This window comes from Galeopterus variegatus, unplaced genomic scaffold, assembly GCF_000696425.1.
Source record: "Galeopterus variegatus unplaced genomic scaffold, G_variegatus-3.0.2 Scaffold6415, whole genome shotgun sequence".
Classification (NCBI taxonomy): domain Eukaryota; kingdom Metazoa; phylum Chordata; class Mammalia; order Dermoptera; family Cynocephalidae; genus Galeopterus; species Galeopterus variegatus.
In genome coordinates, this window is record NW_007732526.1 from 92,724 (window position 1) to 105,613 (window position 12,890).

General features: G+C 34.5%; 1 protein-coding gene across 2 annotated transcripts in view; it reads left to right on the top strand.

The window, feature by feature from the left end:
• LOC103606262 (protein SCAF8) overlaps positions 1 to 12,890 on the top strand; it is a 56,356-nt gene that overhangs the window by 20,181 nt on the left and 23,285 nt on the right. The window contains exons 5-8 of one of the 2 annotated variants that reach the window (XM_008590872.1): positions 36 to 166; positions 7,813 to 7,989; positions 9,078 to 9,157; positions 11,250 to 11,367. In XM_008590872.1, coding sequence (XP_008589094.1) covers positions 36 to 166; positions 7,813 to 7,989; positions 9,078 to 9,157; positions 11,250 to 11,367 — 506 coding nt within the window. The remainder of the gene's footprint in view (positions 1 to 35; positions 167 to 7,812; positions 7,990 to 9,077; positions 9,158 to 11,249; positions 11,368 to 12,890) is intronic. The other variant, XM_008590873.1, reaches the window with a different exon arrangement.

A 12,890-nucleotide genomic window follows, 5' to 3' on the forward strand; every position in this document is an offset into this window, starting at 1 on the left:
ATATTCGGGGGCGGGGGGGTTGTTCTTCCTTAAAGGAACGCCTGTGACACCTGTTACTCCTGCCAATGTGGTCCAAGGCTTACCTGATCCATGGGTATCTCAGATAACAAATACAGATACCCTTGCAGCTGTGGCTCAGATCTTACAAAGTCCTCAAGGCCAACAGGTGAGCAGCTTTTCTGTTATGTTGAAAATGATTTAGAATTCATCATTTTCCTAATGTATTGTCTCATAATATACTACCTAGAAAGAATGTATTTAAAATGGGATCACAGTATATATATCTCTGTAACTTGCTTTTTTTATTAGTAATGCATCATGAACACTTATATGTCATTAAAGGTGGTTTTATAAAAAATTCATTCTATGCCAAAATGTAGATTTAGGACATAGTTTGTGCCAAACATTGTTAGGTGCTATTGCTAGCCAGTAACAAGACAGAGTGGTCTCTTATCTTGGAGAAGACCTCTTCCTATCGCAGGGGAGACAGACAATAAAAAAGTATGACAAAATCATTTTATTTATTTATTTTTTTTTGAAAAAGATGACTGGTAAAGGGATCTCAAGACAGAGTGGTCTCTTATCTTGGAGAAGACCTCTTCCTATTGCAGGGGAGACAGACAATAAAAATGTATGACAAAATCATTTTATTTATTTATTTTTTTTTGAAAAAGATGACTGGTAAAGGGATCTTAACCCTTGGCTTGGTGGTGTCAGCACCATGCTGAGCCAGTGAGCCAACCGGCCATCCCTATATGGGATCCGAACCCGTCGCCTTGGTATTAGTACCGCAGTCTCCCGAGTGAGCCACAGGCTGGCCCACTGACAAAATTATTTTAGATAGTGATATATGACTTTAAAAAGAGTAAATTTATAGACAGACTAGTTTTAGGGGCGGGGGTCAGAATTAGAGTGGCCAGCCAAGAGAAGGTGTCTTTGAGGAAGTAGCATTTGAATTGAGACTTGAAGTAGAGCTAGTTATGGCAGAAAAGGAAGATAGGAAGTGGACAGAATTGCAAGTGTAGAGGTCTTGAGATGGAAGGCAGTGTGTTATATTGTAGGAATAGAAAGAAGACTTCTGTTCTGGAACATAAGGAATAGAGGAGAATCACACATGTATGAATCAATATGAGGAATGGGAAAGATTGATGTCTTTAGAGTATCAAGTCATTCCATTGTACTTATACATACTGTTTTAAATCTTTCGTGTCTCTTAGTTAAGCTTTGTAGCTTTTTAAGTGTAGATTCTTCACATTTCTTAGATTTATTTCTATGAATACATTTGAATAGATTTGATTTTTGTTGTCAATGCCAGTTTCCTATTAATTTTATATTTCAGTTAAATCATATTTTTTGCAACTGTTGATAATTCTGTATTCTCAATTTAAGTATTTATAATATATATTTTTTTCTTATTTTATTGCACAGGCTGTAAGTTCCAGAAGAGGTTTTAACAGAAGTAATGATAGCACTCATTCTTACTTTTTTTCAGAGTCAGATAGAAATGTCTCTTTCATTTTTCACTACGATGTTGGTTTTACTTTGAGATATATATTCTTTATGAGGAGCATATTCTGCATCTCCTGGGTGATAAGTGTTTTTATTGGGTTTTGATTTTAAATTGTATCAGCGTAGATAATGGTAGTTTTTCTTCTTTAACCAGTGCATATATTGAATTGTATTACCAGACTTTCTCATAATGATTTATCATTGCTATCCTATACACACACGTGTAAAAATACATGCAGGTACACTAATTTAAGGCAATGCATTTAAGTATTCTGTAATTTTTGTTTAGCTTTGACATGTAAACTCTTTTGCAGCTGGTTTCAATTTGTAACTATTTGCAACTACTTTGCAACCCTACAGAGTGAGATGGGTCTCTAATTTTATCATCTTCCTCAGGGGGTTTTTTTGTTTTGTTTTTTTGGTTTTTTGTTTTTGACCAGTAAGGGGATCACAACCCTCGGCACGGTGTCATCCGCACCACGCTCAGCCAGCGAGCGCACCAGCCATTCCTATACAGGATCCGAACCCACAGCCCCAGCCCCAGCCCCACCAGCACCGCACTCTCCTGAGTGAGCCATGGGGCCGGCCCTCATTATCCTCAGTTTTTAAATTGGGGTTATTTCTTGCTTGTGGGACCAGTTCAGAAATGTTTATCTTTTTCTGTGTTCTGAACAATACAACCTAAGTGCTTTCTGCCTCTACAGGGATTTTTTTTTGCACTGCTGTTATGGGGACCTGAACCCTTTGTGCTATAACACCGTTCTCTAACCAACTGCCTCTGGAACATTTTAATGAACTTAATCAGGGCCTGTTGTGTTTTGGGAGGTTATCATTTAATAACATTTTCAATTTCTTGGTTATTTTTATTCACTTATTTTACCTTTCTCCAATAGACTTTAATAATATTTATGATTAAAAACCATTTTGTTAGTTTTTCATAGTTCTACATAATTAAAAAAAAAAAATCTAACCTTGGGATGCACATCTGATTGTGTGCTGTGTTTTTCCTCTTTTTAGATTTATGTTTACTGGAGTTTTTGATTTCTTTTTCTTTCTATTACCATCCTAGTTCTTCGTTTTTGGACTGTTGATGTAATCTTCTAAATAGCATTTGGTCTCTATTATTTATTAATAAAATAATAAAATCATTTTATTTCTCTGCAAGATTATTCTTTAAAAACGGCCTTAAATATCTTAATCCTGTCCTCAGAAACATGCAGTAATTGCATGTTATACATAGAATAGAATTTAACTTTGTGGCATTTAAAGTTAGTTTCAGTATAACTTGTTCCTTTTTCTTTTTTTTTTTTAACATTTTTTAGTAATGGTTTATAGATTTCTCTAAATTAATGTCAGTATTCTCTTTGCTCATATTGCTTCCCCTTTTCTCATCTGCTTCTCTGCTTGTTTTAGGTCTCACCTATTCTCTGCTTGTCTTAGGTCTTCACTATTCAAATCAAATTAAACATTTTTGGAGCTTGTTCTGATTTCTGAAGTCCAGTGGTATTGTGCCACTTCATTGGTGCTTGTTTTTTCATTCATTCAACCTTCAACAAACGTTTACTGGGACCTGCAGTCTTTTTTTTTCCTTCCTTTTTGTCTTTCTTCGTGACCGGCAACGGATCGCAACCCTCAGTGTCGTGCCCGTACCAGACCAGGACCGGCAACGGGATCGCAACCCTTGGCGTTGCGCCTGCACCTCGCTCAGCCAGTGAGCGGGCCGGTCTGTATGTGGGATCCGAACCCTCGCGGGGAGCGCCGCCGCACTCCCAAGCAGCGCACTGTAGCAGTGCGCCACCGGGCCGGCCCGAGGGACCTGCAGTCTTTGAGGCACTTAGCTTTGTGCTGGGGTATACAAAATAAGCAAGAAATATTATATGGCCTCTGGAAGCATAAAGTCTAATAGACTTGGTTAATTGGGATGCATAAATATAATCTGCATTAAAGATAATAAGAATCATGGGAGAAGTAAAAGAAGGGGCTTTGGAAATTCAGAGTTAGTATACTGCTTTGGCTTGAATAATTGGTTCAGGAAAAGTTCCAGTGTATAAATGACAATTTGTTTTTTAAAGGATAGGTAAGAAGAGATGGTAAGGATGAGCTATGTAGACAGAGAGACTACTGAGATTAGAAGATGAATTTCCACTCTTTCAAACAAATCCTATTTCACCTGCATCTTCATCTCAGTTAATGGAAATGCTGTCCTTCTATTTGCTCAGACTCAAAATGTTAGAGACATCCTTGATTTCTTCTTTCTTCCATTCTTCACATCCAATGTGTTAAGAAATTCTCTACACAAAATTGCAGTTAGATAGGAAAAATAAATATTATTGGTATACAGTCGACCCAGGAATCTATAATTAACAATGACTTACTGCATGTTGCCAAATGACTAGAATAGAGGAGTTCAAATGTGCACATCACAAAGAAATGATTAAGTTTTACAGCAATGAATATGCTAATTACCCTGAATAATCACACATTGTATACTTGTATTGAAATATAACTCTGTACCTCATAAATAGGTACAATCAATATATTCCAATAAAAATTTAAAGAAAAAACATTTGAGGAGTCAAAGAAAAAGAATAAATTGTCCTATATACTCCTTTAAGAGGAGGAACAAGTTGCAACTGTCATTTAACCTATACGGATCTATATAATCAGAGGTCTGAGAAGAGGAACAAGTAGGATACACTGTGCTTTTGTCGTCAACTACTACATAATGAATTTAATGAAGTTACTCAGATACTTGTGAAGTGAAATGAGAGTCCAGTGCATTTTCAACTGAAGTATCCAGTTTAACTATTGACATGCACAATATTTAATTTAATTTTTTGTTGCTTGTATAGTTGTGGATACTCAATGTAAATGAAAACAATGAATTTGGCTGCATTTTCAAAGCAATAACTTCATCTGGGAATATGAACAGTAAATGAATGTGGCAGCTCTCAAGAGGAAAGAAAGTTTTTTTCATGGATATCTCATTTCATATCATAACAGTATATATAACTGTTTAATTGAGCAACAATTTGCTTATAAAGCAGTTATCATATTCCTGGCACTGTGCTAGAGTCTATCGTTCCCATAACCAATAAGATAGTTTTTGCTTTCAATAAAGCTCATAATGCATTATTAAAAGATTGAATCATTTATGTTTAGTAAATTGAAATGTGTCTTAAATCTGTTAACTCAGTCAATGAATTAAAGTTCTGTGTGATAAAAGAAGAGAGAAAAAAGAAATTCTCTACCTTCAGAATATATCCTGTATTCATCTACTGCTCACCACTCTATCACTAGATCCTAGAGTCAAGCCACCATCTTTCTTACCTGTTGTATTGCAATAGCCTCTCAATGGGGCTTTCCACCCTTGCTTCACTACAGTCTGTTCTCAATACCTCAGGCAGAATGACCCTTTTAAAACATAAGAACTTATGTGACTCTTCTGCTCAGAATCCTCCATTGGTTCCCTGTGTCACTCAGAGTAAAAGCCCAAGTCTTAATCACTTCACTAGGCCTTGTATGTTCTCAGTTTGACCTGTCATTCCTTTCCCAACATTTTTTCCCAACATTTCCTATCACTGATCTGTAGATTTCTCTACACTAATAAGTATATATTTTTGCTCATGTTTCCCTCACCCCCTTTATCTTATGGTTTGCTTTACTTCATTACATCATTCCACCTGTGGCTTGTTCTACCCCAGCCACACTGGCCTTTTTACTGTTCCTTACCTGTGTTACTTAAAATCTTGTCTCAAGATATTTGTACTTGATGTGTCCTATACTGAAAACCTGCTTTCCCTAAATATTCATATGGTTTGAACCTCCAGTAAGTCTTTATTTAAATGTCTGTTTCCATAAGGCCTTCAGTGACTGCTGTCTAAAATTGTAAATTCTACTTTTCATCCCCTATACTCCCTCTCTCACATAGTGTGTTCTTTTTTCTTAGCACTTAATTGCCTTCTATTACATTACAGAATTAACTTATTTGTTTTTTCTCTGTCTCTTCACACTGGATTTTTGATTGTTTTTTCCATTGTTGTATCCAAGTTTAGGCTATAGTAGGTGTTCAGTATATTTTTGAGAAATGAATAAATGACATACAGAATCATAACAATGTTGGATATACAAAAGATATTTTAAGAGTTCAGTTATCCAAAAGAAAAGATAGTCTGAGTTATTAGTGACAAAGTGGAAATGGCAGACCTAAGAGAGACTTGGGTTTTGAAAGCCATAAATGGTGGACGGAGAAATTAAGTATTCATTTGCTAAGCAATAGGGAATTGCCAGAGATTAAGTTGAAGTCACATGATCTGAACAGTACTTTAAATGGATTGGCTAGAAGTCTAAAGATAGGGAAGATCTTTGTTTTGGTTATAGTTAGTGATAAGGAAGTGAAGTAATGACTGTGAAAAAATAGGAAGGTTGTATACTCTGAAAAGATAATCTCAAAGATGACCATTCTGGCCTTTTAAAAATATAAAATCCAATTTAATGTATAGTCTTAGGTTAGATCTAGTTTCTGCTTATTTGATACAGTTGGGAAACAATATGAACTGGATATTAGATGAAATTATAGAATTATTAATTTTGTGATATTTTAAAAATAATTTGTAAAGCAAATGTTTTCATTTAAAAAGATGTTTATTTATTTATTTTTTTTTTTTTGTCTTTTGTCTTTTTTCCGTGTCCGGCAACGGATCGCAACCCTCAGTGTTGCCCCCGCACCGGACCGGGGACCGGCAACGGGATCGCAAGCCTCGGTGTTGCTCCCGCGCCTCGCTCAGCCAGTGAGCGGGAGCCGGTCTGCATGTGGGATCCGAACCCTCATGAAATTATAGAATTATTAATTTTGTGATATTTTAAAAATAATTTGTAAAGCAAATGTTTTCATTTAAAAAGATGTTTATTAAAATAAATATTTTTGGCAGGAGAAGGAATTTTCCAGAAGAAATAGTACAAGAGAATCAATAAGACAGTAATTAATAGAATATGAAGTCAGAGTAGAGGAAGAAGTTGGATATTGCAGTGGATTTGAATGTGGGTGACCAAAAGAATAACAGTGATACTTGTAAAAATGGAGATGTTAAAAGGAGCAGTTAAAATGTATAAAGGAGAAATATGGCATTTCCTTTTTTTCCTCCCTCCCTCTTGACTCTTTTGCCATCCCTCCTTTCTTCCTCCTTTCTTCCCAGTGATTTAGAAGATTCATGTCTTCTTATATTTATTGGTTGGCCTTAGTCATTGTGGATCTTCCTGAGTGCAGTAATTTAACTATCATGTTTTTGTATTGTCTTTGCTGTCACATTAGTAGTTTTGTAGAAAATGCTTAGTTGATAATTAAATGACTTTAGTTTGTTTCCTAGTGTTGCTATTTTAGGTAGATATAAATTATTTTATTTACTGTCATTTTGTATGGTGTTTGTGCCTTCTACTATAAGTTGAACTTACGTAAAGAGTACAGATATCTTGGGTATCAATAGCTTTACTACTTTTATTTTTCTATTCTAAACTGATAATTTTGAAATTTAACTCAGGTTTAGAACTTGATTAATTATCATTTACTTCCGGGATGTATGTAGGGTTTTCTTATCTGTTAAATCTCTTAAAGATCTTAACTTATGTGTCAGGTTTTTTTTTTTTTTTTAATAGGGATGGGTACATAATAGGAACAGGGGTTGTGTTTTCAACTCTAGTTCACACTGTTCATCATTAATAACTCATTTCCTTAGTCTCAGACCCTGCTCCAGGGAATAATTTTCTTAATCACTCCTGCTTTCAGGAAGTGTGTTCTCAGGTGGTAAATCTGAACGATAGCAAAAGCTGCTGCTGTTGTCAGTGCCTGTCTCTTTATGGAGTTTTGGGAGTTAATTGAAGAAGGGATGAGGAGCTTGGTGAAAAAAATCAGTCAGCTTGTGATGAGTTCTTTATCTGGTCATGGTGCGACCACTTTGTTTTCTTAAAAGTCCTCTGACTTTCCAGAGGCAAAGCACACTTATTAAGGACTGTGTTGTCCTTGTACATGGAACACTCAAAAATCTTTTTTTTTCCTTTGGCGGCTGTCTGGTACAAAGATCTAAACCTGGACCTTAATGTTCTAAGGCTATGCTCTAACCAACTGAGCTAACTGGCCAGCCCCAAGAAAAATCTTTTTGAAAAATTGGCTGTTGTATTGAGTTAGTATGTATTTTTTTCTTGGTCTTCAAAGACTATGTAGAACTATTGATTTTACTGGCTAAAAGGCATAGATTGACATTGTGTGGATAAAACCCAACACCTGTTTTATAATTTTTTCCCCTCCAGCTTCAGCAGTTAATACAGACATTACAGATACAACAGCAGAAGCCCCAGCCCTCCATTCTACAGGCCCTGGATGCTGGTCTTGTTGTTCAGTTGCAGGCTCTTACGGCACAGCTCACAGCTGCAGCTGCAGCAGCCAACACTCTTACTCCCTTAGAACAAGGAGTCTCCTTTAACAAGGTAGACATTAAAATGTCAGATTGGTTCTATATGAAGGATTAAATTTTATGTACTATTGTGCAGATTCTAATTCTGTAAATTACATTTGGTAATAAACTTTTAATATTCACTGTATTGTGTAAGACATTCTAAATTTTACAAAAGGTTTAAACTTCTGAAGAAATCGTCATCTTAAAATTCCTCTCGAAACATTAAAATATTTTCTTTTGACTAAAGACAATTGGTCAGTAAAATAATTCTTCATTGAGGCAAGTGATTATTTTCTGAACTTTCTAAGTTATTTTATGGATGCTACAGTTTTATTAATTGTGTTGTTCTATGTTCTATAATTTTAACCTACTAACATTAAAATTGTCCAATATGTGAAAGTTCAAAGGAAAACTACAAGTTGTTACTGTACTGTAATATAAATTGAGGCCTAACTACAGAACAGCATTTTTTAAATTGAAAATCTTTCTTGTGTAATTTATTGTATGTCTTAAGTAGGCTTGTTAGTTATGGGAATATTGTAATATTCAGAAGTGGTATTCATATTTTTTAATTTCTGCTACTATTATTTTCATAAGAAAATAAATATCGATTTATTGGATTATTACTTGGAAGTTTTTGGCCAGTAGCTTACAAGTCTGAGTTGAACTCTAAATAGCTACACTATATAAATCGCCTTTAAGTGGATCATTTGGAAGGTAGTAGAGCATTCTAAGATAAGAACTGTAATAGGAGTAACTCCACTGATTATAGTCCTAGATGTTTTATCAAGTTTGTTACCATTGGCAAACCACTTAATATTTTTAGTTATTTAGTCGTTTGTAAAATTAGAGAAATAGTGTTTATCCTTCCTATATCATAATTTGTTCTGTTACATAAGGTAATATATGTCCTTTAAGGAAAGTGCTTTAAAGAAAAAGATCCACTCAAATAAAAAAGCTTTACTCTATAATAGTATAGGATAAAACTATATGAAACATTTACATAATAAATGATAGAGCTAAATTAGTGGGGATAATTAGCATTTAAAATAGCATTTGTAATTTATATTTGTGTTAAGCTCTTTTTAATTTCTCCCTTTCTGCCTCCCTTCCCCCCAGAAGCTGATGGATAGGTTTGATTTTGGGGAAGATTCTGAACATACTGAAGAACCCAAAAAGGAAATTCCAACTTCTCAACTGTAAGAATTTATGTTTTTCTTTATAACCATAGGGGTTTTTTTTGTAAATATTGGGTGGAATGTTGCCATCTGCACTACTTTGAATAAGTTGGGGTTATTATTTCAGGCTGTTGAGGTCTACATTACAGAAAGGTGATGGAGTTGCTGTCTTGTTGCCTCCTTATATTATTTTGACTTTCTCAAATCCTTGTAAATAGTTGGGATATATCAAAGTTTCCTGTTGGAAAGTTGGTAAATATTGGTAAATCTCATTGTGATAGTATCTATATCTCTATGAAGCTTTAAGTTATTTAACTCAATTGTAAGAATATTTGTAATACTAGGAAAGAAGTTTGCTTCTAATGCCAAAGGCCACTTCTAGAAAGTATACCGAATTCTGAGAGCACATCGAACTACTCAGAAGTAAGGATTGAGATCATAGTGATTTTGTTTTTTAAAGAAATGCATTGTGTGTTTTTATTTAAATCAGTGATTTTTTCTTCTAAACAATTCTGCAGAGCGCTAGGTTCTCTCCAGTAGGGAGAGGATGTTGGAAAGGGATGGGTAACAGTTGGGTGAGTGGAGGAGGGAAGATGAATGGTGAAAGCCTCTGAGACTTGTTTCAAACAAATTATTAGTTTTATTTATTGGGGTAATATAAAAAAATATATAATTATAGAATATATAAAATACAAATATATCCTTTGGGTAAGGTGATTTTTCTTCACAAAATTACGGACTACTAGTTTAAATTATGAATTGTAAAGTTGGAAGGAGCATTTCAGATCATGTAGGTCAGTGTCCTAAACAATGTGAGAATCTCCTTTAACTGTCCTAATAGGGTTATTTATCCAGAGTATTAATGCCCTCCATGACGAGAAGTTAAGTAATTATATTGTATGTTCTTTTGTTGGGCTGAATCCTGTTTCCTTTATTTTCCACACACTGACCCAAGTTTTGCTTTCTGAAATAAGGAAACAAATGTACTCCATTATCTTTTGACACATAGCCTTTCAGTATTTCAAGATAGGTATCATTATTCCCCTTAGGTTTATTTGTTCCAGATGAAGTACACTTTTTTCCAACCATTTGAAGATTCCCCACCATCCTGCTTGCCCCTTTTGGGGTGCCCTCTTTTTTGTTCATGTCTTACCTTTTTTCTTATTTTAAAAAAAGATGACTGGTAAGGGGATCTTAACTCTTGAGTTGGTGTTGTCAGCACCACGCTCTCCCAAGTGAGCTTACCGGCCATGCCTATATAGGGATCCGAACCCGTGACCTTGGTGTTATCAGCACCACAGACTCTCAAGTGAGCCACGGGCTGGCCCTTCATGTCTTACGTTGTGGCACCCAGAATTACAGGTGTTTTCCAGGTGTGAATTTCCCAGAGTATAGTTATTACTTCCTCTTATCTAAACACTGTTTCTCTTAACATACCCTAATAACACGTATGCTTTTCTCAAGGAAGCATATTAGTTTTATGAAGTTTAAAGTGAGCCACGGGCTGGCCCTTCATGTCTTACCTTGTGGCACCCAGAATTCCAGGTGTTTTCCAGGTGTGAATTTCCCAGAGTATAGTTATTACTTCCTCTTATCTAAACACTGTTTCTGTTAACATACCCTAATAACACGTATGCTTTTCTCAAGGAAGCATATTAGTTTTATGAAGTTTATGGTCAGTTATAGTTGTAGATTTCACACGTACTGATTGATAGACCATTCTCCTTACTATCTAATTGTTAGAGAAGGAGTTAAAGTGATAATGTTTAAATACTTTAAAATTTTTGTAAGGGTTTTTGTTGAGATTTTCTTAAAATGCTCCAATGAAAAGCACTAATTTTATATGTATTTAATAGCACAAAGCAATAATCTCACATCTTCAGCAGAGCATCTCTAATATGTTATTCGTCTGCTGAAATACTATTGAAGAATATATTTCTCCTTTAATGTATTAATGTTCTGAACAACTGCATTTTTGGTGTTAATATTTCAAAATCAAACATTGTAGGACAGTATGTTTTATATGAATTGGCATATTTTTCTTTGAACACTCAGTTATTTTCATATTATCTTTAGTTAATTAAAAAATATATTTCCATGTTTTTTCTTTTAGTTCTCATGTTTCAGAATCGGTGAACAATTCCATTTTTCATCAGATAGCAGAACAACTACAACAGCAAAACCTTGAACATCTCAGACAACAGCTCCTGGAACAGCAACAGCCTCAAAAGGTTTATAACCCCATCTTGTGGTCTTCAGAGTTATTGCTGTCTATGTTCTATAAATTGATGTTTTTGTGTGTGTTGTTTTGTTGGTCTTAATAGAGTATTTTCTTGTCTGTTTAGTTTTTATCAGGCACTTTATTTCCTTTCTCTAAAGTATAGTGATATTTCTTCAATTATTTATTACCAGGAAGATCAGTCTTTTCAGGACCTTTGTAATTTTTTATGTAATCAAAATGCGTTCTGGCAACTTATAAATCCACACTGTAGAAATTAATTTCAGTATACTGGAAATAGAGAACAGAAGACAGAAGTGGAGTTTCAGAATTATCACTTAAAATTTCATGTGTTTTCTTTTCTACTCTGTTTCCTATCAAGGAAGTTAATGATAATTGTTATTAATGATGGTAACAAAATAGATAGATAGATTTAACTTTAAAACTTTAATTGCTGTTACCATAGGGCAGGAACTTTATTAGGCATGTAATAGGCATGAATATATTTAATCCTTATGAGGTGGGCATTATACCTCCCATTTTGGTAAGTTTAGTTAGGAAGATTCGCGTGGTGAGATTAATTTAGAAAGTTCAGTGAGATTGAACATCTAATGCAGAAGTATATAGCTAATATATATGATCAGTCTTAAGACACATCATTATTTTATGTATAGCTAAGAATTTTAAAACACTTCTAATTAAAGTGTAACATTCCTTTGAGTTGTAAGAATCTTACACATTTCAGGGATAATGCAAAAAAATATTACACATTTCAGTTAAAAATGCAAAAAAAATTGTGCCTTTGAATTAATAGAATGTCAAGTTGCTGAGCTAGCATTAAATTCATTACAAAGCCTGTTTCTGCTCTATACAAAAAATAGTTATAGATATAAACTGTTTAGAATAAGAGTGTTAGGAAATCCTCCTCCCAATACTTTTTCTTAATAGTCAAAACTTTTTAGCATTAATGAATTTAACACAATACCACAAACATTTTTTAAGTGTAAGCATTGCATCATTAGGTATTCATACAAAGATGAACAGAAAAGAGGCTAATTGAGATTCTGGCCTCAAATAACCTCTGATGTGGCACGTACTTCTGTATGAACACGCAACAGAATTGTTTAGTTTCTGTAACAGAGGTACAAGTGAAGAACAATGGGAGTGTGGAGGAGGGAGCAGTTGTTTTAAAAGGAAAGGACAGCAAATGAGACACTGCTGGGAACTTGACGTTTTAATGCAAACAGTAAATACAAAATGGATATGAATTATATTGTTGCCTAGAATTATGAGAATGGAGTTTCTTACTTTATTTTGAGGAAATAATTCAGATAGGAGTGGTAAGAGTAGGGGTAGTATTTTTTATCAAGCAGATATACCTGCCTGAGACTCCAGTAAGTTGAAGATAGAACATAATGAAGAACATTGAGATGTTGTTTAAAGAAAAACACAAGTTGTAACTCAGAGAAAGGAAACAGGCTATTAGTGATAGAATAATACAAAATCACAGTGCTTTTACAAAGGCAAGTAGTAGTA